General features: G+C 49.2%; 2 protein-coding genes and 1 long non-coding RNA gene across 17 annotated transcripts in view; 2 read left to right on the top strand and 1 right to left on the bottom strand.

The window, feature by feature from the left end:
- Nucleotides 1-4,574, top strand: part of OFD1 (OFD1 centriole and centriolar satellite protein) — a 131,915-nt gene extending 127,341 nt beyond the window's left edge. For all 8 annotated transcript variants that reach the window (XR_010838665.1, XR_010838668.1, XR_010838666.1 and 5 more), the window contains 5 exons: nt 972-1,085; nt 1,650-1,739; nt 2,889-2,987; nt 3,889-4,020; nt 4,498-4,574. The gene's annotated coding sequence lies outside the window, so the exon portion shown is untranslated. The remainder of the gene's footprint in view (nt 1-971; nt 1,086-1,649; nt 1,740-2,888; nt 2,988-3,888; nt 4,021-4,497) is intronic.
- Nucleotides 3,447-27,397, bottom strand: part of GPM6B (glycoprotein M6B) — a 162,518-nt gene continuing 138,567 nt past the window's right edge. For 4 of the 8 annotated variants that reach the window (XM_067023512.1, XM_059050910.2, XM_067023509.1 and 1 more), the window contains 6 exons: nt 17,920-18,106; nt 16,193-16,349; nt 13,604-13,775; nt 11,722-11,795; nt 10,837-10,902; nt 3,447-8,084 (listed from right to left, as the gene is read on the bottom strand). In XM_067023512.1, the coding sequence (XP_066879613.1) occupies nt 7,935-8,084; nt 10,837-10,902; nt 11,722-11,795; nt 13,604-13,775; nt 16,193-16,349; nt 17,920-18,106 (806 nt within the window). In that variant the 3' untranslated portion in view covers nt 3,447-7,934. Of the gene's footprint in view, nt 8,085-9,245; nt 9,640-10,836; nt 10,903-11,721; nt 11,796-13,603; nt 13,776-16,192; nt 16,350-17,919; nt 18,177-27,397 lie in introns of those variants that run through there. The other 4 variants (XM_067023511.1, XM_059050911.2, XM_067023510.1 and 1 more) reach the window with 2 other exon arrangements.
- LOC131748690 (uncharacterized) lies at nt 9,113-14,045 on the top strand. Its single transcript, XR_010838673.1, has 3 exons — nt 9,113-9,244; nt 10,619-10,724; nt 12,983-14,045. It is a non-coding gene; the product is annotated as an uncharacterized lncRNA (long non-coding RNA).

Here is a 27,397-nt window from a genome sequence, read left to right as displayed (position 1 = left end):
CCAAGCATGGGCCAGGATGCATGTTGGGGAGGGAGGAATCTGTCCCCTCCCTGGCAGTCAGACCCTGCCAAGGGACATTGGACAAACATATTTCCAGGGCGCCAGTCCACAGTCTGAGGCCCTGAGTGGAGAAATGTGCACCATGAGGATCGGGTCCAGCCACGAGCATCCGCCCTGCCATCCCAATGCGTCCTGCTCCCTCAACTGCTGGTTGTCTCTCCCCTTTACATTCAGTCTGGTTTGTCCTTAAAGCTAAAGTGAGTCTCTTTGGGGCAGCATGTTTATGGGTCATGGTTTGTTTGTTTGTTTGTTTGTTTTATCCATTCAGCCACTGTGTCTTTTTTTTTTTAATTGAAGTAGAGTTAATTTACAATGTTGTGTTAGTTTCAAGTGTACAGGAAAGTGATCCATTTCACTCTGTTTTTTAATCTGAGAATTGAGTCTGTTTATACTTAAAGTAATTATGGATAGGTATGGACTGACTTTTGCCATTTTATTGTTTTCTGATTGTTTTGTAATTCCTTCGTATTTTCCTCTCTTGTTTTCTTCCTTTGTGATTTGATGATGTTCTGTAGTGTTATGCTTAGATTTATTTATCTGTTGTGTATGTGTTATAGGTTTTCGCTTTGTGGTTACCCTGGGAATTATATAGAACATACTTATAACAGTGTATTTTAAGCTGATAACTTAATTTTGAACATGTACAAGAGGTCTACGTTTATACACTCCCTCCATTTTGTTTTTGATGTCACAACTTATATGTTTCTTACATCGTGTATCCATTAACAAATTATTGTACAGTTATTTTCAATCCTTTTGTCTTTTAACCTTAATGCTAGAGTTACAAGTGATTTACCCACCACTATAACAACATTATTTTGAATTTAACTATATAGTTACCTTTACCAGTGAGTTTTATATCAACACTTTGATATGTTTTCCCATCACTAATTAGCATCTTTTCATTTTAGCTTGAAGAACTTTAACATTTCTTGTAAGACTGCTCTGGTGGTGATGAACTCCCTTCAGCCTTTGCTTGTCTGGAAAACTCTCTCTCCTTCAGTTGTGAAGCACCGCTTTGCTGGGTATAGTATCCCTGATTGGAAACTTTTCTCTTTGAGCAGTTTGCATATGTCATTTCATTCTCTTCTGGCCTGCAGAGTTGCTGTTGATAGTCTTAGGGGTATTCCCTTACATGTGACAAGTTGTTTTTCTCTGGCTGTTTTTCAGATTCTTTTCTTGTCGTTAGCTTTTGACAGTTCAAAAGTAATGTGTCTCTGTGTGTGTCTCTTTGGATTCATGTTTTTTTGAAGTCTCTGGACTGTGCGGATCTGGATGTTTCTTCCCCTATGTTAGGGAAGTTTGCAGCCATTATTTCTTTCAATAAACTTCCTGCCCCTTTCTCGTCTCTGTCATTGACCTCTATAATGTGTATAATTTGGCTCACCTGATGGTGTCCTGTAAGTCCCTTAAGTTATCTTCATTCTTTTTCATTATTTTTTCTATTTGCTCCCCTGACTGGATAAATGACAGTGACCTGTCTCCAAGTTTGCTTATCCTTTGGTTTAATCGAGTCTGCTGTTGAAGCCCTCTGTTGAATTATTCAGTTATTGTATTCTTCAGCTATGTGATGTGTTTGGTGCTTTGAGGTATTTTCTTCGTTGAAATTCTCACTGTGTTCGTGCATCGTTCTCCTGACCTCGGTGAGCATCTGTACGACTGTTAGCTTGAACTCTCAGGTAAGTCACTTATTTCCATTTCATTAAGGTCTATTTCTGGAGTTCAATCTTGTTCTTTTGTTTGGAACATAGTCCATTGTTTCTTCATTTTCCTCACTGTCTGTGCTGGCTTCTGTGCATTCGATAAAACAGCCACCTCTCGCAGGCTTGACAGAGTGGTCTCATGCAGGAGATGAACTTTGTTGGTCAGCCCAGCGCAAGCTTTGGGTTGCATCGCAAACCTTTGTAATAGTCCAAGCTGCCTTCTTTGTTCTTGGAGCCTGTTGGTAGTTGAGGGTGTGTTAAGACTGGTCAGTTTCCCGATGGGGAGGATCACCGTCAGCACCTAGATGCAGGTTGATTGGAGGCTGAACCCTCAGATGGCAGCTGGGCAAGTGTGTAGTTAGGCCCTTTCCTAGCGTCAACTGGGAGATAGGGGTTTTTGCCTGCTCCCTGGGCACTTGGCCTGGGTGTATAGCTGCGGGGGGTGCTCCTGTGCCTGTTAAGAACTGTTGCTTTGTTTGCTGCAGCCCTGTAGGACTTGTGAATGCAAGCCCTATTGGGCATCAGAGCCAGACAATGTGGGTCAATCTGTCCCTCGGGCGGCAGCTGCTGAAGATGTGTGTATCAGCTGCTTCCTGGGAGATAGTGGTGATTTGGAGCAGGCTAGAGGGAGTAGGCGGAGGAGGTATCCAGTGGATTTCTTGGTCTCTGGGGAGGATGGCAGTCAGCCCCTAGATGTGTGCGAAATTAGAAGCCTGGCTGTCAGGCAACAGCTTTTAGTATCTGCAAATAGACCCTTTTTAGGGAAAGACTAGGAGTTGGTGAGTCCTCTAGAGCTGGCTAAGAACTCTCTGTTATAGTCTTGTGGGTTTCTTGGATGCAAGTCCCCAAACTAGGTGTTTGGCGGGGTGGGGGAGAGGGGGCATTTCTTAGGTGGAAGTCTTAAAAGTTGGGGTGCTGGCATGCCAGATGTGGGGTCCAAAGTCTTTGCTCTTCAGGGGGAACTTTGGAGTTGGGAGTGCCCACCGGAGTGTATGGTGATGTGCCAGAGTTAGGGTTTATGGTGAGAGTATGTCTGAGCCTTTGCTGCCCGTTTCGATGTGGGTATTTTCTTGTTTGCTAGATGTGTATGAGTAGCTCAGCTGGTTTTTTTTTTCCTTCTTTCAGGAAAACTTGCTCTGTGTGCGGTGGTATATTCGGTGTGTCCATGGGAGGAGGGGGAGTTCAGCAGCCTCCTAGGTCACTGTCTTAGACCTATACCCTCAGGTAACTTTATTTTTTTAATGTATGTTTTTTTGGCTGCGTTGGGTCTTTGTTGCTGCCAGCAGCTGTTCTCTAGTTGCGGCGAGCGGGGGCTACTCTTCGTTGCAGTGCGTGGGCTTCTCATCGCGGTGGCTTCTCTTGTTGTGGAACGTGGGCTCTAGGTGCACGGGCTTCAGTAGTTGTGGCGCACGGGCTTAGTTGCTCCGCGGCATGTGGGATCTTCCCGGACCAGGGCTCGAACGTGTGTCCCCTGCCACGGGCAGGTGGAGTCTCAACCACTGTGCCACCAGGGAAGCCCCTCTCAGATAACTTTTTAACACTTTGTAGTAGTACTCACTTTTCCCCCCAGCTTATATTGTCAAAGCCCTTGTCTACATAATTTATTGTATTCTTTCAGTTTTCTAGCTTGGGGTTTGGTAGCTTTATTTTGTTTTTCTGTCAGTCAACTTACATTCTATGTAGTAGGGTTTTTTGTTTTTAATTTTTATTGGAGTATAGTTGATTTACAGTGTTGTTAGTTTCAGGTGTACAGCAGAGTGAATCAGTTATACATATACATATATCGACTGGGTGTTTTTCTCTTAAATTCTTTTTCCATATAGGCCATGACAGAGTATTGAGTTCCCTGTGCTATACAGTAGGTCCTTATTAGTTACCTATTTCATGTATAGTAGTGTGTATATGTTAATCCCAAGCTCCTAACTGATCCCTCCCCCCAGGCTTTCCCCGTAGAAAACAAACTTACAGTTACCAACCTCTGTGACTCTACTGCTGTTTTGTTAAATAAGTTCATTGGTACCTTTTCTTTTTTTTAAGATTCGACATGTAAGCCTAAGTAGTCATCTTAACACTCCATATGAGGTTAGAGTCTGTTTAAAGAAAAGTAAGTCATCTCTTTACGTAGCATTTCAGATGGCTGTATCATCTCGGATGCCTGTGAATACAGCTTTTGAACTGTGAGCCACACTCCCCTGCAGGCTGCCGGCTCCTGCCTCCGCAAGACGCCCTGAACGGAGTCTGTTTAAGTCTTCCCCAGGTAGGTACAATCAAGTTTAAATATCAAACCAGGAAGGTTGAGGGGCAGTTTAGAAAAAGAACGTTCTTTGCCCAACCTGACTGAGCTCTATGTGTATTTTTCTTTCCTTAAAACATTCTGTAGTTTTACTCATCCTAATACGCATTTTGAAAAGGTACCTTAAATCTGTCATGTTTCTCACAAACTCCCAAGAACAAACTAGTCCTGCACTAGCTGGCGAAAGCTGGCACCGTTTAGGAAAAGATAAGTAATAACAAAGCGGATGGGCTCTTTTAAATCTTAATACAGGCAGGCCTCGTGTTATTGCGCTTTGCTTTATCGCGTGTCACAGATACTAAGATTTTTACAAATTGAAGGCCTGTGGCAACCCTGTGTCGAGCAAGTCTGTGGGTTCTAATTTTCCAGTGGGCATTTGCTCACATTGTGTCTTTGTGTCACATCTTGGTAAATTGAACAATATTTCCAACCCTCCACTAGCCAAAAGATTACCACTCGCTGAATGAAGTCGCAGATGATGGATAGCGTTGTCGGCAATGAAGTCTCTTTGATTGAAGGTATGTATGTTGTTGTTTTAGACATAATGTTACTGCACATGCTGAGAGACTACACAGTATAGTGTAAACATAACTTTTATATGCACTGGGAAACCAAACAATTCATGTTACTCTGTGATAGTCGCCGTATCGCAGTGGTCTGGAACGGAACCCAGAGTGTCTGAGGTTTGCCTGGATTCGGACTCTAATGGTATTAGAAAGCCCGAAAAGGATTTGTTTCAAAACTTTTCTTGTAGAAACGTCGGTCATCACTTTTTAATGGACTTAAAGTATTTTGCTTGTTGGTGTTTACGTGAGTAGGTCCCTCCTGTATAATTCTGATAATTCTGACTCGATTTGCATGTCTTAAACGTCAAGTGGCACAAGGTATAACTAGAGAAATGGAAGTCTCTACTTCACCCTCCGGGGGTTGCTATGTTTTGTGGCAGGACTGCTGTCAATAATGAAGATAGTGCATGTGATCTTCTGTAACTCCGTGACTGCACACAGTGCTCCAGAAACAGAAGGGCATTAAGCAGGGTGACCCACGGCGTCCTGCTTGGGCTCCGGGTGGTTCTGCTGCTGAGCGTGCATTAAGGGTGATGAGCCGGAGGCAGCACCTCCCTCAGAGCCGACAGTGTGTCAGCAGTGACCGAAGCCGGGCACTACTAGGAAAGGTCAGCTGTAGGAAGTCCAGATGTATAATCATGCTGACAGATGAGAGGTGATACAAGTGAAATACTAAGGAACAAATTGAGCTCTGTTGCTTTAGCGAGCAGCCGTTTGATCTGAATAGTTGTTCTCTCAGTAGAGGTTTTTAATTGAAGTACAGTGGATCTACAGTGCTGTGTTGCAGGCGTACAGCAAATTGATGTAGTTGTACATATCTATGTATATCTATCTACTCTTCTTGAGACTCTTTCCCCTTACACCTTATTACAAAAGAGTGAGTACAGTTCCCTGTGCTGTACACAGGAGGACGCCGCTGTAGAGTCGACGTCTGTATCTTGGGTTTGTGACACAGCCAGTGGGACGTGGACCTTGATGAAGGTTCCTCATCGTTTCCACTTTCCCCAAACTTAAAGCTTGGTGTCACTCCCATAAGCGAGTAGGAAGCTAGTCAGAAAAACTGTAGACTACAGTGTTAGTGGCACTTGATGTAAAAGACAGCCCAGTGGGTTACGCTGGTTTCTCACATTGCTCTTGCTTTAAAAGAGGTTTCCGTCAGAAATGAAACATGTAGCAGTTAGAAACTTGATCTGCTCACAAATGGGGCATCTTGATCACGCACACTTTAAAAAATGACACCATACCGACAGAGCAGAGCAGGACGGTATTTATGTATGGTAAAAAGGCAAGTGAATGGAGCTGTAACTTTTATTGCATTTCTCTTAATACATCCACAGCTATTGCCACCTAAATGGATCTTTAAAAGAAGCATACACAAGTGCTGACTATTATCTACAAATATTTATTGTAACACTTGAATTAGAACTACAGGAAGCCCTTGGCACTGATAGAAAATATTGATTCACTGTTAGGTTACAAAAATTTATTATACATAGCAAAATTTAACGCTCTGTACATAAAAAATATTGGACTACTGAAACCAAACTTTCAAAAACTCCTGGTAATGGCTACCAGAATTAGAAAAGTAAAAGTAGGCTTTAGACACTGCCTCTTCTAGAACACTGGACTCGAAACAGCACCTCCACTGCTAGAAAAAAAATTTAAGTCTGTCATGCAACAGGAAACCAAAACACCAAGCTCTTGTGGAACAACTGTTTGTTGTACACAGAAGAGAACGTCTCCCCATGAAAAAGAAAAACAAAGTCAGGATCCCAGGAGGCATTTTTTTAGGCATTAACACCACCAACAAAAAAGAATCCAAAGGAACTACTATACTTGATGTTCCATTTTAATAGCATCTGATAAAGGTATGCTTCCTTTCATTTTAACACAAATCCAGGAAACAGCCCAACCACAAGTTAAGTCTTCACATGAATATACAGAGTTAACCCTATATTATGCAGCCCCCGTTAAGAAGCTCTGATGCGCACCCGACAGTTATATGTATCATTTCCTAAAGAACACCACACAGTTTACCATCACTGATACTCGATGCCTAGAGTCACTTACGTAATGTTCTGAAACAGAATAATTTTTAAGAAGGCAAGTTTCTTTCGAAGATGGCTTACAACTCAAGCAGTTGGGTTTTTTGTTTGTTTGTTTTTGTGGGGGGGTTTTGGTTGTGTGTTTGCTGAACACTGAACTTTATATCATTCCAGGAAACTCAGATTTAGATAAGACAAAGTGAAAGAAGTACCAACCCTAATGGAAATTACTTCAGTAGTCAAGTCTATAATAAAAGGTAGGTGGTGTGCGGTCTGTTGGTAATGCGGTTTTAGATAGTTGGTATGAAACTGTAAACTCACTATTCAGACCACGTAAAAACGGTTTCGAGTGGTGGTCATTTTAATAAGGTAACACTTCTCCATTAAGAAAAACATTTTTGTGGAACAAAATTCTAGGAAGGATTTGGGGTTGCCTGTTGTAACTGAAGTTCTTAGAAACTTGAAGGAAATAGTAAGGCAGAGCTGACATTTCTCAAGAAGAATCATGGCAACTGGGTCCCTGTATTAACATGAAATCTATTATGAAATTGATTCTGGAAAGTCTGGCAGTTGCAATCCAGCTTCTTCCGCGCTCGGTGTAGCACAGTTATTCTAATGGGCTCGGTTTAACATTCTTGGGAAAAAAGGATTTCTGACTGGGTCAGGACTGACTGGGTCAGGAAATGAATATGTCCTGCGGGGGGGGAGGTCAGCAAATTTTTTTTTAAAAAAAGGTCAATTGTAAGAATCACTTTATCTTGGAGCCCCAGCTTCATAAATGTCAGCTGTCTGTCAGACATGGAACTAACTTCACCTCAATTCCACTTTATCTCCTAGTTTAGATACGTTTATTTATTTGAGAACGGATAGCCTCAAGTGAATCTGTGGTCACACCCCCCCGATGCTGGTATGGCAGGGGTCCCTATCAAGATAGGGGTATGATGCCTTCTCACAGCCTGTCTTGGTAGGATCGTGAACGTGCCACAGATTTTCAAACGCATGATGAGCACTCCTTTTGCCAAAGTGTGTTGCCTTTTAAAATGGCTCCCATGAAACCTCCACTATCTGTTCTAAAGAAAAAGAAAGATGGACCTACTGGAAGGTTTTCCTAGAAATACATCCCAGCAGCTTGAGACCGACAGTGAAGTGTTTGTTTGGGCTTCTACGAGTTTGTTTGGTGGGGTACACATCGGTACTGCAGAGCAGCTGTCTGTCTGATGATTGGTCAGAGCTGTAAATTCGTTGGCTGAGACCCTCTGGCAAACATTTATGTGTAAGAATTGAGTTGTTCTTTTGACCGAGACTGGATATCTTGCAGTTCCTGTTCTTCCTTTGCTTTGATATCCTGGTAAGCCTGCATTTTGCTCGCATCCTTTAAGTAAGCCCAGTTAGAAGACAGTATCATGAGGAAGTGGATCTGGAAAAGAAGGGTGAGCATGATGGCTAGTGAGCATGGCAGAAGGCAAAGCGAGCTGCGAGGTAGATGAGACGCTCTGTACTGGAAAAAGGGAGAGGTGGTTATTCCGTATTAATACTCATTCTGTTCTCCGTCGGAGGCGTCGGAGGCTGAGCGCATGCTCTGCTAAGACGCTTCATAGCAAGAGGCCGAGGAAAAGTTAGTACACACGCAAACGTAATGAACTTGGAGACAACGGCCACAGAAGTTACTGTTAAGAAAAGGCAAAAGTGAAATACGACAGGGCGCTTTTTAGCCTTTTGAGGGTAACTGTAAGGCAGAAATGCAGAAACACGCCGTGTGGTGATGTTAGAATCGGTGGTGTTAGGAAAGCTAGATCTTTGCACATCTGTGGATAAAAAGAATTCCCCCGAAGGCCTGAAAGTGTGAACAAGGTTTATTTTGAGTAAGTAATATAAAACTACATATGTAACATGTAAAAAGGAAGTCAATGTCAAAACCAGCATTAAGAACTGTAAGCAAAGCATGCAGTCTCTGTGTTAGCACCTTTTTGGTAGTGCAACTCCAGTTTTCACTTTATAACTGCCCTGATTTCATTTCACAGAACGTCAGAATCTCTATTAGTACCATTCTTTACAGTTGATGGGGCGAACACTTCTTGCCTGCCTATTTTCCTCATCTTTCCTGCGGCACCTACCTCTCGAGCTCCTGATATCATCTCCTTCTCGACATAATTTGAGACTTTCCAATTCCTCTCCCCCTGAAAATCTTACGTGCAGCTTGAGAAGGGGCTCTGAGGCATCACTCACTACTCACCCACACCCAACCCTTGGAGGTTATCAATTCTGGGGTCTCTGAAAGGACCGATGGTGGTGTGTAAAAATGAGACAGCAAATAAGCTGTCAAGAACTGGAAGAAAAAGAGCTCATTTGAGGGGCATTACTGGGTAGGGAGCCCTGTCATCATCAAGAAAATGGTGGAATCTACTTTAAAATCATGTTGGAATCAAATGTAGACTCTGTTTGTTTGTAACGTATTTTCCAGACAGAGTCTCACGAGACCGAATTCCGAGGAAAACGGTTCTCCTCCATTTCATCTTCAGCACTTGTTTTCATCACTGAAAGTGGTTATCGGACAAGCAAGAGTAACGGAAACGGCAGGTATTGCAAAGTGTTTAATACTTAGAGACACTACTGCTCAAAGTTTCAGTTCAGTTTCTCAGTGGCTGCTCACCAATGTCAGTACATAACTGAATCCCTTCCGAAAAGGTGGACAGAGCCCGATCTCATTATTTTGTAGTTCATGGACGGTAAGTCATGTCATTAATCTACCATGCACAGTGAGTTGACTAAAGCGATTGACAAAGTACTATAACAAAGCTGCAGAGCCCTAGGCCCTGCGGTAGTCTGGGGGTCAGTGAGACTTCATGCTACTGCGTATAGCTGTCTAAAGCTCCTTATTGGCCTTATGCAAGTTAGAACTTAGTGCAGCAATCTTCCCGACTCTTAAACTTCAAAACCGCATAGTTATATGTAGTAGCCATCATGTAGATCAGCTGGGGGAAGAGAACAGAACAGGACAGTAAGAGACAGGCAGTGAGGGCCGGCGCCCTGACACTTCGCAACGCGGGTGGGGATGAGGGCCAGCTCCGAGCCTACGGTGTGCTGCCTTTTTCCCAGTTACAAGCGTTAAGAGAAGACTTTTCCTAGCTGCCACACACCCCAGTTCATATTGGGCATTTCACGTGTAAGTCGGTCCTCTGCTCTCCCGTCAGTACGCTTATGAAAACGACTGGATGTATTTAAAAAAGGCCAGAACTGGGTGAGCAGCAGGAGAAAGAAAGGTGAGGCTAAGAGCCCCGTTTCCCCTCGTTCTTTCCCACGCTGCTCGCTCAGCAGCTGTTACTCCTTTGCCTGTTGCTCAGCGAAGAGAACAGGTCACCCCAGTGAGGCAGCGGGTGGTTCTTTCCCTGGCTGGAAGGGGAAGGGATGACGTCAACGTAGGAAACACTGGGAAGGACGCATTTCCGAGCACATGAGATTTCCCCTCCTCTCTACGAGTCTTAGATTTCTCGGCACCGCAAGCCCAGCCCCGCTCCCAAGTGTTATACACGCACCCACGAACATACATACACCTGTGTGGTTGGCACCCCCCCCCCCCACGTGTGAATTTGCCTTCGTGCTAAAAATTTCTCTAACTCGCAGGTCAGGACTCATGGCACTGCCGTGGCAGAGTGCGGGAAAAGCTGAGGCAACCAAGGCTCCCCTGTGCCTTCTTGGGGCAACTCTTGGGCTGTATAAAAAACGTCCTTTTCATCATCTAGCTAGTGCCATGTAGATTGCGTTGCTGTGATTTCGCTCTTTACCCGTTCCCTCGCCGGCGTGCCGAAGGGCTGTCTACGGTCCCTAAGCGCAGGCAGGCGGCGAGGGGCCTTACGGAGAAAACACGTGTGTTAAACTACATTCAGGTTGGAGTTACAGTGCTGTTCAAGAATCAGCAATAGGTACTCCATAAGAGGTCTTTCTTTCTTGCAGCAGAAGCGAACAGAAGCAAACGGATTCTTGCCACAGAATCCAAATGGCATCACCTACCATGGGTGCCTAGACCACCACCTCGCCCTGCCTGCAATCTAGACATGGGGTAAGTTTATACAGGGGAAACCGAACCCAGGTCGAGTCCCAGCCTTGTGGGCTGGAAGGGAAATCTGTCAGGAGGGGACCCGCACTAGGCCCGTCCTGGGGCCAGTACTCACCAAGGCAATGACGGTGGCGCCAGCTCCGGCACAGGCCACGATGAACAGGTGATAGGACATGTAGAACTAGGAGAGAACAGGGCACCAACGTGGGCATTTTATCTGTGCAAGGAGATGGCCTCCCCTGGTGCGGGCGCAGCTCCCTCTTTCTCTTCTAGGGCTGTTGTGCAAAAAGGCTGGCCACCTGCTGCGATCACCTACGGGGCTTTCCAAAGTTCCTGCAGCCCAGCTGGGCCCCAGACCGGTTACAGCACGGTCGCTGGGCCCCGGCATGCCTGCAGCCTGATCCAGGATCCACCCGCAGAGCAGCCAGGTAGGCGGACCCTGCGCTCTCAGTCGCTCGCGGCTTCCCGCAGCACGCCAGGCTTCTCTTGGGTATGCACGCTTCCATGCGTGCACTTGAGAATTTGCTTTTATAAACAGGGCGAAACCACTGCCTCAAGACTACTCTAGGGCGTAGTGGGTCAGGAGTTAGTGCCAGTTAAGAACGAACAAGAAATCGCAGCAGCTCCGTCTGGAAACGTGAGACGAAGTGCCAATGTATAAAAAAAAAAACCTTTGCTTGTATACGACAACTTCAGGGCAGTCTTCTCTACGAAAATGTACTGGCTCTGTGTGACAAGTGTCCTACTTTGAAACAGTATCTGAAGGTGAAAGTGTATTCAGATCGGCGGGACTGGGCTCCCTCTCGAATCGCCACCCCAAAGAGAAAGCTGGCTGAGGGCGCAGGCTCCTCGCTGCATGGGCCACGGACCAGGGCCATTTTCTCGGTCCCAAATGGACGCAGAGAACCCTCTCTTTGCTCTTGGTCCCTAGGAGAACCCCTTCGCTCAGCCTCTCTGGCGCAGGGGTCATGTAGGAGCCCGCGGAGGGGGCAGGGTGTACCTCATTGGTGTTGCAGATGTTCTCCAGGGCCGAGCCACATATTCTGCCCGGGAAAGCGTTCCAAGGAATGATACCTGAGAAGCGAATGGCAGGAGCAGCTTAGTGATCAGTGCCCGGTCCAGCGCCCCCCGCCCCCCTTTCACCCACCCCGTTCTTCAACAACGGATGGACCTGCTCCCTGGAGAACAAGCGTTTGGGAAATTCCCAAGTCCTACTTGGACAACAGGGCAAGAGCAGGGCAAGAGCAAAGTCAACTGACTGTAGTGGCTGCAAGAGAATGAGACACCTCCATTGTTTTCCCTGTGATTTCCGCTTTGGTCAGTTGAGCCGACAGCCCTCCTGAACTCTAGTTCAGCAGCCGCAGGACAGCCCCCCGCACGGGCATTTTCTCCTCCTGAAGCCAAACCAACACATCTCCCCCGGAATTTCAGGGTCTGCGGCCTCACCCCTCCAGGTCGATGTCGGTGGCCCGCCCCAAGATCCGTTCTGAAACCAGGAGGCTGTGCTCAGAAAGGTTCACGGCAATTCGACAGAGTAATCATGTTCTAGAGTTTGGGTTTCCATTTTGTGTGTATGTCTTTGCGTCCACTGTCCTTCCGCCCAGAGAGCACGGCCCGTGGTGCCTCTCACTGTACCCAGCTCACCTCTGGCAGGCCCCTCATGCATTGGGCGGCGGCAGCTGCTGCCCTTTCTGCTGCTTGTGCGTAGGTGTGTGCTTAACTAGGACATGGGTCAGGTTCTCCTGCACCCGGGAGGGAAGGGAGGAGGATTTTTAAAACATACTCTTCCTTGCTTCCCTCTTTGCTATGGACCAGCAGTAAGTCTTCGTGCTTCAGAGGAATGGGAAACGAAACCACTGGTTTCAAATATTGAAATTGTTTTAACAATACACTGATGACCAAACCTTTATATGAGTGTTTAAGAAGAGGGAGATGATATAAGCATCTAGATCTACACTTACAAATACTTTAGGATGGGCTGAAAACAGACTAAAGAACAGTGTGGGTGAGCCTGTGGCTGTATGAGAGGAGACTAGTCCGACGGGCAGTTTGAGGTGAGTTTGGTATTATGGTTCACAGTAAGACACGGAGGAGAAGCCAGAGAGGAAAAATAAGCAGCAGAAAAGCTGGGAAACAACAGGAATTTCCTCTTCAATGCTCATGAAAAGCTCTTTTTTCCTCCTAGTTGTTTCTGCCAGGAACAGGATTTCCTACCATCCTGGCCAGAAGCACTACTGAAACTGCCTTCTCTCCCTCAACAGGGACGTCGGGTCTACAGGGGTGGACAGGAGGCGCCCTGGCCCCTTGTGTGGCCTGTCCAGACCTTAGCTGCCGAGGGTACGGATCCCACGCATTAGAAAATATGTGTGAACAGGTGTGTTCCAACTGCTGGCTTTGAGAGAGTACCTTCTGATGACTTCAAAATACACCTGGATTTCATGTTTGGCTTTTCAATAGTAAAGCAAAAAAAAACCTGATTTACAGAGGTGAATGTGCAGAGTAAGTGGATTAGACGGTGCCTGCAATATTCTGGATGGAAAATTGGAGGGTACAAAGCTGAAAAGAAGTGGAAGGGAAAATAATATCCTCTTTTTAGAGTGGGTATCCACACGTCTTTTTTGATTGAACTGCCTTATAAACAAGTTTCTTTTACTGTATACCCTGAACGAGCGACTCTTAAGTTTTAAAAAATGACCCTTTAGAGCCTAACTGATGATTCCATCCAGAAAATGGAGCACATTGAGGGAAAGAGTATCATAAGCTCTTCCAGCAGAAGGGATGAAACCCACCGGGATGGTTAGATGCCCATGTAAATAACTAAGGCCCAGACCCACGCACGCACAGGAGGATACCAAGCAAGCGAGGAGATGAAAAGGAAGTACCGTATTGTCGGATGTCCACGCAGATCTGCTCCACCCCGGCTGTCCCATTGGTCTGGGGGGACTTGATGACTTCACAGGTTGACCATATGTTGTAGAACATAAACACGGGCACCGCAGAGAAACCAAACACGCCCAGCCAGGCCACTCCCAGCACATAGGTGAGGAAGACGAACTAGGCCGAAAAGGAGGAGGAGAAAGAATCGTCACCGACCGGGGCCAAGCACATCCGCCGGGAGGAGGGCCCGGCCGATACCGAACCTGTGGGACGTAGTCAGAGCACCGCCTGGAGCACGACAGTGACAAGGGAAGTCTTGGAACTCTGCGGGTCCCTCTTTGAGCAAGGGCATAGGTGGTCACGCGAGGATCTCCCTTGTCCAAGGTCACAGAGCTAGTTGGTGACAGGACCCCCTCCTACACACCAGTGCTGCACTTACCAGGGGACAGTGGCTGGAGGCTTTCAGGGGCCACGGAATTTTAACTCCCGATCAGTTTCCCAAATGCCCTTTCTTTTACATAATAGTTGGGCCGTAGAACAGCCACTGCTCCAGGAAGCCCTTATCCCCAAAGGAACGTGGCTAGTTTTGTGATCCTGTGAAACTACTAAAAAGCATTAGGTGCTTGCACCTTTCCTACGTCTACATGAGCCGTGAACACAAGCTGAGTGCACAGTGCACCTGATGAAATGCTCATTTCCCTCTAGTTTTGTGTTTGTTTTTCTGCTTTAAGATCCACAGCAGCGACGGCCGCGGGCAGAGGCCTCATCGTGCTGGCCCTTGTACCGCCATGGGCGATTTCCCCAGAACACGATCGTTCGGCTTCCCTTTCTTCCTGACCGGCTTGGACTACCGCTTTTCAGAGCGCTTTGAAAAGGCTGTTTCAAAAACGCTTGGGGGGCTGATATTTTCAGAACGCGCCCCAACGCCAGGCAGCGTCCTCGGCTCGGCTCGGCTCGCCCCTCGCGCGTTCAACTCCCGTACAGCAGACCCCGCAGCCCGCCTCGCCCGCGGGCTTCGCCTCTGTCCCCGCTTCTGCGCGCGCTCTCACTCAAGGCTCGCGATCCGTCGCCTGTGGCTCGCCTTCCTCCCTCTCCCTCCAGTCGCTGCCCCAGGGCCCTCAGGGCCCCGGAGACCTCGCTCTGCCCTGGCCGTGGTCCTGTCACAGCCTGCCTGTCTTTCGATGTCATCCCTAGCCCGGCAGCCAAGGCCTTTCCTGGCCGCGGTCTGCCCCCCGCAGCAGCAGCCTTTCCCTCCTCTGGGCTCCAGCCTCCCCTGCCAGCCGGGCCACAGCTCCTCTTCTCCGAGCTGCTCTGCTCAGGCTCGCTCCTCCTCCACGCCAGGTGCCCCAGGGCCGCAGTGATCCTGCCCGCCGCTGCAGCTCGCGGAAACGGAGGGCCGGCGCACGGCACAGGCTGGCCTAGGGCCTGCCCGGCACGCGTCCAGCCGGGCCACGAGCATGCGGCGTCCCGGCCCCTTCCAACCCGGGCTCCCATCGGGGCCCAAAGAAGTAACTGCACTCTCTCTGCCTCCCTTAAGGAGGACTTTTAGGAGCTCTGCGTCCTTCCCTCGTGACAGCAGAGAGCTAGCTCAATCGGGGCCCCCGGGAGCCGTGGCCCCACAGCCAGCCCGGCCGTTCTGCCTCCGTGGGAGCGCGTCTCTCTCAACTCGCCCACTGTTTTCATCCAACCACTTGCTCCAAACGCCAGCCAGCTGCTCAGCCCAGGCTATTACGAGCTGCGCTTCAATGCGCCCCAAATCAAACTCCGTGAACGCCCCTTTCCCACCTGTCCGTCCGCCCCTGACTCTCCTCCTGTGAGATGGCACTTCCTAACCCTGCCTCTTAATGGGCCCCTTTTCAGCTCTGTCCTTCTCTAGACCAGACGACAGCAACCACTGCCTGCAAAAGGCCGGAGAGGGGACGACGACGCGTCAGGCTCCACAGGCCACATGCGGTCGCAGACACTCGGCGCCGCTGTTACAGCATGACCGCGGCCGCAGACCCCGTGTCAATGAAGGGCTGTGGCTGGGTGCCAAAAAGTCTACTATGGCCATCAAACCTAGAAGGGCTGGCGTAGAAATTCATGGGTCCCAAGATATTATTCCTTTGTTTTTTTCCCCAGCTCCTAGGTGGATAAAAACAGGTGGCGGGCCGGCTCTGGAGCCTGCTTAACCCCCCTCTTTAGGCTCTAAACCTCTGGAGGACAGTGCCCGGCGAGGTGCTTAGTAGGAAGCATGCTTGGCCAACACTGCCAGAGGGACTGGGCCCATTCATCATAGTATGGGCGAGCCTTCGTGGCCACAACCCATATTCACAGATAAATGAAGCAGGGGGCCTTTACGTTTGAAAAATCTTCCATACCCTTGTTACCTGGACGTTGGTAAGAGAAAGGCTTGATTTCATCCTACCAGCCCTAGATCTTAATTTCTCCTCCATAATATGCCGCGCATTTTTCCACATTCCTCACGCTAAGTTGGAACGGACACTCGTGCTGTCGCGGACTCGGCACGTGCTCTCCGCTAGCTTTTACCAAATACAAAGAAGCGGGCGGGCGCGCGCTCCGGCTGGGCTATCAGTCAGGAGACCCGCACTCACCATCCCACTGATGCAGCGGCCACAGGCGGTTGTTTTAAACTCCCCGTGCAACTCTTTCACTGCGCTCGTGGTGTAGAAGCCTTCTGCCAGCAGAATGATCCCGTACAAGAAGAAAAAGGACGCAATTCCATAGATGACATACTGCATCAGTTGTATGCTAGGAAAAGAAGAAGGGCCAAGTGGTTAACGGACGTTTTGGGCCTCTGGAGGGGGGCCATGAGAGTGACATCACTGGCCCCGCTGATGGCTTCGGTGGGCTCAACCTTCCCAGACAAGGGAGACGTTTCCTTTGCGCAGGGGCCCAGTTGGAATCTTTTAATACTTACGAGATTACTTATAAATGCAGCCATTGACGAGTGAAAATCACTCATCCAAGGACACACACACAGCCAGCATTTAAACGCTGGTCCAGTGGACGACATGTTCTTCCTTCCACCATGTCGAAACGCCTCCCAACCAGGCCTAGTGCTTCATGTTATTCTGATAAAACCCCCAAGTAAGCACTGAGGGCTGCTTTAAGGAGGAATGGGGGCAAACGCTCTCTGCACAGACATTCTCATTACACAAGTGATAATATATCAAGTAGATATAAAAAGTTAAGATACAAAAAGGTAATGCACATCTCAGTTTGTCCTATGAAAGCCAACAGCGATGCAGGTGACAACCGTTGGCTGCCCCCCGGAACCACCTGGTGAGCTTTAGAGACGACAGGTACCTGCGTCCTCTCCCCAGAGATCGTGACTTCATTAGTCTGGGGTGAAACACGGACATGGGGATGTTTTTAAAAGATGGCTGGAGGTTTGAGCACCAAGATCACCAGCTAATTAAACTAACACACCTTTCCCAGGCTCAGTCACGGTGACTACTTCTTGGTCTTTTCTGTGCACACGGGGCACTCAGCGAGGCCCCTGTCCTGCTGGATCCTCCTTATAGCCGCCCCCACCGCTGCTCCTTTCTTGGGAATCATTGCCCGAACAGATAATGAGATTCCCTAAGGACTATTGTTCCATAAAAATTCACTCGTGCCTTTTTCAAAAGTCTGGTAGAAAAGTTGCTTCCACTCACCAGATACCTAAAGACTGTCAAAAAGCCTGGTAGTCAGGGAAGGAAAAAGAAAACACTGAAGGGCAAGGGGAAATCTACGCAGGAAATAAATTCACTGCGGCCGTGCATGCACGCTTACAGCATCCACGCATGGGAGGCGTTGCGACTCCACGGAGAAGGACTGCAGAACGGGAAGGCTGAGGCTGAACCCCTACAACGTCCCCCTCTTCCCAACTGGAGGATACCCGGGGAGTTTTCTTCTGCTTGAAGACGGCATGTCCAAGTCCTGTTCCTGTCGACAGAGTTGACCTAAGTCCTCCACAGGGTTCTTGTCATTCCAGGGCAGGCCGTTTTCTGTGTCAACACTAGAGGGCGACTGTTACTTGGGAACCACAGTAACTCTCTCGGTGGGAGGATTGGCAGCATTGCCACCATCGCCCTCGGCCACTGTGTGCGCAGAGTGTGCAATGGGTGCACCCTGGTGAGATCCCACCCCAGGTCCCGAACACCCACTGCACTCGGGGCCCTCTCTTTTTCCTTCTCTCCCGGACCTTTTTCCTATCTGCCTCCAGGGGGCGTGAATGAAAAGCATCCATTTTCTGCCAGGTAAGCACACTGCAGGCTTTCTGTAAACCCTCCTGGGGTGGTGGCACTTTACATCTTCAAAGGAAGCAGGTACTTACACCTCACTCAGCAGGGCGTGGTCACTGGTGTTGGTGGAGAAGTGTTGCTCGAGGAGCGCCACGGTGCCCGCGAGAGCCACGTGCCCACAGCCGCAGAACAGGGCGACCCCGGAGAAGCAGAGGATGGTGGCCACCAGGGAGGCGTAGGGGACTCCTCCCAGACACTTGATGCAGCATTCGAAGCAGCCTGGACCCAGAGGAGAGAAAACGCCGCTGTTAAGGGCCAAAGTCCTTCCGATTTCGTGAAGGCCACCCATGAACAAGAGAGAAGGCTCGACGCGTTCATCTTCCCGCGCATGCTCTGGATAATAGCTCAACGCCCCAAGGACCAGAGCGGGAGCTGTCGTCGTCTCACATTCTGTGGGTGACGACTCGGGGGCTCCAAGAGGTTTGAAATGTGGAGCTTAATTTGCTCGGGGTGAGTGGCAGAGCGGCCCACTGACTATAAATAGTTAGGGAGTAAGGCACCATTCTACCCGTTCTTGTCTGACCCGGGCTCGGCTCGGGGGCCCCTGCTCAAGCGGCAGCGAGCAGCCGTCACCCCACTAGCAATGGCCAAAGAACTGCAGTGAGGCTGCGGCGCCCGTCAAGTTCCCCCCGACCTCAGCCTGCTGCTGGGGTTTCGGGTACCTATTTCTCTCTGCAGCAGCCACTGGCTTTCCCCGAGCCTTTGACCTCCTGGGCAACCAGAAGAGTCAAATACAGTAAGGAGGCTCTTGCTGTGGTCAGAAAAATATCAAGGGAATCATTTTGGAAAGGGGACGGGCATGCTGGTCCCTAGAAGTACCAAGTCACCCAGATCCGCTCAAGTGGGTCCACTCAAGTTTCATGTCATGTCAATATCAAAAATTACCTCAACGTTTAAATAAAAATGTTCCCCGGGGCCAGGAAGCACAAGCAATTTAATCACAGTCCTCCCCACAACCCCCTCCTCGGCTTCCACCTGCCGCCCTCCAACACAAACGTGCAGAGTCAGAAAGGACCCCGAACTGGTGGGTGACGACATTTAAGTACTTGAAGAGGGAAAAGGAACAGAGGAGGGCGAAAAAACAAAAGACAAAATGAGCATCCATGAAGTGAAATGAAGGAGAGGGCCACCAGGTCACGCTTCATTCTTGAGAGGAATAAGACTTTCATTCATTTTTAAAGTCAACTTTGACTTGAGACGTCCTTAAAGACCTCCGTGGGGGCAGTCAGGTGACGTTTCAGTAGAGCAGTGCCGGCCTCGGGATAATGTCAGTACCTCTCCTGACCTCCCATCCCTGTTTATATTATGCAGACCCTTAAGTAAATGGCTTGTGGGGGAAATCGAACTCTGAATGCATCACGATGTTTAACAGCAATCACGAGCACTTCATGACTTCAGGGCAAGCACATTAAGGCGGCTAAATTTCTTTCACCCCAACGGTCTTTACAGTAGACGGGCGAACGACTCCACAGAGAGAAACACTGCAGTGAGGCTTTTCCATTTTGATGAGCATCCCGCTCTAAACTAGCATTTGCTGAAACCTACCCCAAGCGGTGACTATACACTCGCTACCCAATCTCTCTTCAGTTCATTGGAAAATAAAAAAGATTGGGCCCTCATCAGAAAGTGTGCTGCCTTTCATTTCAAAAGATGACCAGCTGTTTTCATGAAGACCAACCTCCCCGAAATGGACTGACGAAACTGCCTAAAATGGGAGCCGGCACACAATAATACAGTTCAAGTTCACTCGCAAGTCAGTACTTTCAAGAGCTTTGGACACTTGAGATTTGTGAACCAGGATGACGGAGGTCAATCTTACTGTGTCCTGTGACCTTCTAGGGCCTGAGGTGAGGCGAGAGGAATGCAACTGCAAGTCCAGATGCTCTCCAGGCTCCCAAACCGAGAGGAACTAAAATCCCTGGCCTCGATGTATTGCATTATATAAGAGAGACAACAGACCTCTTTTCTCCTGTGTTGTATCATTCCCCACCTCCCCCATTCTCAGCCTCCATGATGAAGTTGGGAACAAGATGAACGCCTGCTTCCCTAGCTAACAAAGTTATATCTGGTCCTTACTGGGTAGAGAAGTGTGGCCTTGAGACTGTGCTGTCCAATACGGCGGCCACTGGACACACGTGGCCATTTAAATTATTCACAATAAAATCAAAACTTCACTTCCTCCACTGCCTAAGCCACATTTCACATGCTCAGCAGCCACGTGGGCTGGAGGCGAGCATGTTGGACCGAACAGATACAGGACATTCCGTCACTACAGAACACCGCTGTGGAAGGTCAATTTTGGCTTGCCACAAATTCACGTTTCTGTGACGTGAGCCACGTTCTGAGTCTTCCTTTGGATTTCATTCACTCAGGACTTTGTGAAGAGCCACAGGGTGCTAAGCACTGTGCTTGGCACTGGGAATACAAACGTACAATAAAACGCCTCCACTGCCTTCAAGGAGATCGGCTGAATGCTGTGGGCAGACCAGTAGCAGAATTTCTATAGCACAGCGTGATGAGCGCCAAGATAGAGGCTGCTGGAGAGCCAGTGGATGGTGGGCGAGGGAAAAAGAGAGACGGAGGACAGGAGGAAATAGAATTCAAATTGGAGAGGAGTCCGGAAAGGCTTCCTCCAGAAAAACCTAGGATGCAGAATACGTAAACAGCTGATGTGGGGACATGGGTATATATAATCTGATAAAACTTGAAGAAATCTGAAGATTTCTGTTGCATATATTTTCTTTTTTTCTTTTTTTTTTTTTTTTTGCGGTACGCGGGCCTCTCACCGTTGTGGCCTCTCCCTTTGCGGAGCACAGGCTCCGGACGCGCAGGCTCAGCGGCCACGGCTCACGGGCCCAGCCGCTCCGCGGCACGTGGGATCCTCCCGGACCGGGGCACGAACCCGCGTCCCCTGCATCGGCAGGCGGACCCTCAACCACCGTGCCACCAGGGAAGCCCTGCATATTATTTTCATAAGCCCACATCCTCTCTCATCATCTGGAGTTAGGGCTAGGTGTTACAGCAGCGTAACGCACTTGCCCTTTAACAATAGAACTCATCCTTCCAAATCCCCAGCTGCCACTTCAAAACACTCTTTCATCCAAAGGGTTAGAGCATTCTGCTGCTTTCAAAGGAAGTATCACAGCTGTTCCCTGGCTCAAAAAGACAAGTGGGGTTAGAAGAATGATGCTGTTCGGTCCCAATTTCACCACGAGATCAAGGCTAAAGTTTCCCTCCAATGTATCTCTCTCGTGGCCTCCGTATACCCCATGCTGTGGGTCTAGTTTTAGAACAGCAGGGGAAACCAAGGACTCGAGAGTTTGGGGGACCACCTCAGTGAATCATACTCTCTCAGCAGAAGCCCACGCTCTTAGGTTTTCAGCGGATGGTTTTATTTGCCAACACAGAACTCTTGGCTCCTGTAGAACACAAGTCACCACATTGGGCACCGTCATTCCACATGCACAGACAAAACTCTTACGGACCCTGCCGGCCACCGTGAGCAGAAGCTGGGTGAAATGTATAGGAACTAACCTGGTTAAAATTTATAGGAAATAATACAGCTGGAGGCAGCGCTTCTTCTAGCATGGTTGACCAGGTACCCACACGGCTAAAATTGCACGTGTAGCGGATATCCAAGCATCCGTAAATGGATCACTCCCCACTGTACCTCATATGTCAGTCTAGAAGCCATCTCTCCCCACAGCGTGTAACATAACTTTGAACACTGGGCGACTGGGTCATACGCCACACACTTAACCCACAGGAACCAAAAGTGCTGCAAAAAGTTAGCAAGAGAAACCTAAATATGTTTCTAAAATATGATATCAAAACTGTTAGGATCCTCACATTAACGGCACTTCTGACCCGAAAAACGTGCAGGTATGTGTGTGGCAGAGGTGGCGGTGGACGCTGACGGTGTGTTCAGGCTGGCCTCACAGGAGTACCACCTGCACAGGCCCATGGGGCCCTGTGCTTAGCATAATACTCCGATACTGCCATCTGGACACGCTTAATAATTTCTCAACAAGGGTATCCACATTTTCACTTTTGCACTGGGCCTACGAACTGTGGAGCCAGTCCTGGGTGTACTTATGTGGGAGGAGGCAGGAGGGGCTCTTCCTACTTTAGATGGCCACAGTAGCAGTGGTTCATTTCACAGTGTTAGACAGAAGTACAGCCCAGAAGGGCAAACATTGCCTTGCCTACCTGAGTACAGCAACCACCATACTCTATCAAGGGACTGGCATGTGCTAGGATTACTGATTGCCCCTTTGCTCTGACAGGGAACAGAAATCACCCACTGTACTACCCACAGCAGAGTCAACACTCCCAGTCCCCCTAAACCAGGCGTCGGCGAACTACAGCCCGTATTTTTGTAAATAAGGTTTTATTGGAACACAGCTTACACCCCCTTCATTTACACGTCGCCTGCGGCCATTTCTGCTCTACGATGGCAGAGTTGGGTAGCTGTGACAGAGGGCACGTGGCTTACAAAGCCTGAAACAATGACTGTTTACGAAGAAGTGTGCAGACCCCTATCTGGAAGCACTGACGCTCCGAGTGTGGCCCCAGGACCAGGAGCATCAGTGTCGCCCGTGAACGTGGTAAAAAGGCAAAGTCTTGGGTCCCACCCTGGAGCAACTGAATCCGAAAATCCGGGGGCGGGGGGTGGGCGTAGAGCCGGTCATCTGTGCTTTCGGGTGATTCTCACGTAGGCTCCAATCTGAGAACCACTGTCAAAAAGAATCATGCCAACTCGACGCTGCGGCAGCCCCGCCTGATATCTTTACCAGACAAACTGTGCGACAGTAAACACCTAATGCCGTGAAGCGATTCCTGGCTTCTGGCCAAGACGGAGCATCAGGGACCTAATTTATCCTCCTGCCTGAGAGCACAACCGAACTGAACAAAACCTATGAAACAATGGTCTTCAAGGGATTAGACATCAGGCTGTGAAGAAGCACCCACGGCTAATGAGTCAATCATCAAATTCTCAACGGAACCGACGAATCAACATGAAGTGACCTGTAACGCACTTCGAAGAAGCAGTTACAGTGGAGCTCAGCTCTCATTTGAACAGGACAAGCTCTGCCCCGTAACCTTGCTGTTATCATCATCTTGGGTACTGGGGTCTCTTAAAGGCCCGACTGAATGGAAGCTGTCAGTTAAGCAGGGTACCAGACGCGGGTGAGGATGAGAGCGCTGGGAAGGAGGGGGCAGCTGTCCATTCACCCATTCATTCCATTTCATTCCATTAGTGAACATTCAGTGCTCACCGAGGTGCCTCTGAGGTCCCAGGCACCGGGCTGGACGCTGGGGACTCGATGGCGATGGCGAGCTACGATAGGCGTGGTCTGCACGCTAATGGAGTTTATAGCCTAGGGGGGAAACAGACACTATCCAAATGGCTGTGGGCTCAGAAGTGCTAGGAGAGGAAACCACGAGGACTTACTTAGGCTTCTGGACAGTGACCAGGAACAGCCTCCGCAGCTTAGCTCTGAAGGATAGATTGGAGCTGATTAGGTAAAAGGAGAGAGGGCTGGGTTACAGAGGGTGTTCCGGGAGACAGAAACAGTGCGAACAAAAGCTCTAGGGTGGCAAAGAGCAGGGCGCTTTCCCGGACATAAAAGATGCCAGAACAGAGAGAGTACACGGTGAGGGTGGGGCAAGGAAGGCAGGAGAGGGTCTATTGGAGCTAGAAGCACTGAGGGCTTTCCAGGCCTCCTGAAGGATTCTGGACTTTATCCGCAGCGTCATGGGAAGCCACTGAACATTTTTAACCCCAGGGAAGAGACTGGGGTTGTAGAAGATCCTCCTGGCGGATGTGACGGGAACAAAGTGGCCGTGGAGATGGGGAGGAGCTTGCTGCGATGGTTCAGGCAAAAAGAGGGCAGGCGCTCGGACCAGGGCAAAAGCAGTGCAAGTGGAAGAAAGGGATGGGTCTGAGAGACGTTTGAGATGTCAAGTGGGCACGAGTTGGTGTGGACTCGAAGGAGGGGTTCGGGATGGCTGGTGAGTACCAAGGATGACTCCTCTATTTCTGCACGGGGAACCCGATGGATGTGCTGTTCCCTGAGCTGAGCTTGACCCAGGAGGGCTAGGCTTTGAGGACAAAGATGTTGAGTTCACTTTTAGACATGCTGAGTTCGAGGTGACCGGATGCCATCTTAAGGGGGCCGCTTCCGGTAGGTGATCGGATATGTGGGTCTGTAGCTCAGAAGAGCTGATGCTGGATGCTGTCAGCTTCTGGACCGCAGTGAACACTTTCAGAGGTCAAGGAAAGACATGAGGGGACCATTTAGCAGCTCAAAGTACTTCAAAGCCTTTGCTTTGCCAAGTACGCTCCTTGGATGAGCTGCGTGAGGTTCAGCAGGGAGCTTGGGGGAAATGTGGAATCTTGGACCCCACCCCAGACCAACCAAATCAGAATCTGCATCTGAACAAGCCCGCAGTTGTGTGCGTGAAAGTGTGAGAAGCCCAGGCCGGCCACCAGTCCCAGGTGCAGCATCCTGAGTCCCTTTGAAGTGCCTGCTTTTGTGTCAACTATGTTTGGTGTTTTCTCCCAAAGAGGTGGCCTGCTGGGCTTGGCCGTAGCTCCAGCCACTTGCAAATCAAATGGCAAGTTCCAGGGGCCGCAACGAAGAAAAACACAATGTTCCAAGCTGTTCAGCCATCTTGAAAAGAGTGCAACTAGAGTGTTTTTTTCTGAGCCAAGCAGGCACTGTTAACCTCCGATTTGTCACATCAAAGATGCTTTAGTGCCTTACCGCAGACGGTCTGAGAGCACAGACCTATCACACCCCACCCCCACCCAGACAAAGGTCCTGGATCTTTGCTTTGGGCTGTCCCCAGCATGAGAAGTCACAGGCCAGGCTGATGTTTTTAAAGAGGGAAGTGGTGCCGAGTATCAGCAAAGCGCCACGCTGTGAAATGTTGATGCCAGCTACGGAAGATCGATGCTTTTCTTGGATATTCCTATAAATCCACAGGCTGAGCTTTCCCGAGCTTCAAACCAGCAATGACAACATTGGTGAACATCAACCAGAAAAGGCAAGAAAAGCATTTTTTTGGATGACTGCGAACTACTTGTGGGAAAAAAAAAAAAATCACTGCTAGGCCTTCTAGCACATTTTACTAATATTCTCAGTACCTCTCACCAACGCCGCCTCCCGCGGCCCCCCCCCCCAGCAGCTCTGTTAGGTTAATAAAATCTTCGGCCTTCATTTGGCCAGTCTCTGAGGCTAAAGAGAATTTTCCGTTTTGATTTGCAGTACAACTCCAGTGTGCGTTAGCCTAAGATCGTTTAAATATAAACCACACAGTAGGGAGAGAAAATAGGCCTCAACGCCTCTTCCTCTCAATGGCCATTTTGTCTCTGGCATCACTAGAACCTTCTGTGCAGAACAACAGAATAAAACATGTTTTGTCCTCGGGCTTGCGGATGGCTGTTGCCATGGCTGTGAGTTCATAACGGCCCAGTGATTTGGCCCGAATTGTCTGTGATCCTGGCTGCAGCTTTCATGCTGGCTCAGAAGGCAGCGACAAGGGCTCAGATTCTTCCCCAGGGAATGACTCTCTCTCTCTCTCTCTCTCTCTCTCTCTCTCTCTCTCTCTCACACACACACACACACACACACACACACACACACACACACACACCTCTACGCATGGCCTTCCTTGTTGCTTTACTGATTCCTAACGACCCACCAAATTCAAAAAGAAAAGAAGTAACCAAGGTTTGCAACTTTCAAACAACCAGCAGGAAAACGGAGGCAGAGAGAATCCTTACTTGAGACATAAAAGCGGATATCAGGGGACCAAGGCCCCCCCTGACTCGGAGTTGGCTCAAGCAGCCGTTCTCAACAGGGGGCGACGGTGCCCCCCCCCGGGGGACCTCGAGCAACGTCTGGAGATATTTGGGGTTGTCACGACTGCCAGAGGAGGGGGTGCTACCGGCCCTAGTGGGTGGAATCCAGGGATGCCGCTCAGCATCCTACAGGGCACAGGACAGCCCCTCAACAGCTATACAACCCCAATGTCAACAGCGCGGAGGCAGAGCATTCTTGAGACGGCACAAACACAAGCTCTGCAACGTTCACATCACTGCTTTCCAACTGGGGACGATTTCGCTCTCCAGGGGACGTGTGGAGACATTTCAAGTCATCGCAACGGGGCGGGCGCTACTGGCAGGTAGTGAGCGGGTAGAAGCCAGGGACGCTGCTAAACATCCCGCAGTGTACAGGACGGTCCCCACCCCAAACACAGCAAACAACAAAGCGACACAAAGAATGATGGGAAACCTTGCTCTCAGGCTCTCATGTACAATCCCGGTCTGAGACACCAGTGTGACTGCCAAACTCTACAATTAAAAAAAAAAAGAAAGAGCTTAAAATAAATCTTACTTTGCTTACAAAATATTACAGAGCAGAAGTTCTCACGTTTTGCTGCCCAGTAGCATTATCTGGAGTGCACTGGAAAGCCCTGATGTCCACACTTCACTCCAGACCAATGAATCAATTTCCCGGGGTGGGACTCAAGAACTAGTGGTTGGGCTTCCCTGGTGGCGCAGTGGTTGAGAGTCCGCCTGCCGATGCAGGAGACACGGGTTCGTGCCCCGGTCCGGGAGGATCCCGCGTGCCACGGAGCAACTAAGCCCGTGAGCCATGGCTGCTGGGCCTGCGCGTCCGGAGCCTGTGCTCCGCAACGGGAGAGGCCACAACAGTGAGAGGCCCGCATACTGCAAAAAAAAAAAAAAAAAAAAAAAAAAAAAAAAAAAAAAAAAAAGCTCCCCAAGTGATTTCAAGATGGAGAACAAGTGTTCTAGTGCAGACGTCAGCCAACTGTGGCCCATGGGCCAGACTCAGCTCTCCATATGGCTTGCGAACACAGAGCACCTTTTTATATTTCGAAATGATTTTTTTAAAAACCAAAACTCAAAGAATAATACTACTTCGTGACACAAGTATATGGAATTCAAATTTCTGAGTCCATAAATAAAGTTGTACTGGAACACAGCCGAACTCGTTCCTTTATGTACCGTGTGTGGCTATTTTCAAGCTGCAAAGGCAGAGTTGAGTAGTTGCCAGATATTTACCATTTGGCCTTTTACAGGAAAAGTTTGCAGCTCCCCCTTCAAAAGCACCCGTTCTCCAACTTCCATGTGCCTATAAATTCCCTGGGGATCCTGTTAAACTGCAGATTCTGTTTGGGCAGCTCCGGGCAGGAGACTATGCCTCTGCATGTCTCACCTGCTCCCAGGGGACCCTATTCTGCAGGCCCATCGGCTGAAGCACAAGGGCAGAAAAGTGGGGCTCTCCAAGAGGGGTCTGTGCAGCCCTGGGACACCCTGAGACTCCTTCAGGAGGTCCGGGAGGCCAAAACTGTCTTTCTAATTGCACTAGAAGATACTGACTTTTTTCACTGTGTTGACGTCTGCACAGTAAAACTGCAGATGGCGTAGCGCGATCAGGCAGTGGCACCAACGTGCATTAATGAGCAGTGCATTGC

This window comes from Kogia breviceps, chromosome X (genome assembly GCF_026419965.1).
Source record: "Kogia breviceps isolate mKogBre1 chromosome X, mKogBre1 haplotype 1, whole genome shotgun sequence".
In the NCBI taxonomy this organism is placed as follows: Eukaryota; Metazoa; Chordata; class Mammalia; order Artiodactyla; family Physeteridae; genus Kogia; species Kogia breviceps.
This window is presented reverse-complemented; position numbering and strand designations above follow the sequence as displayed.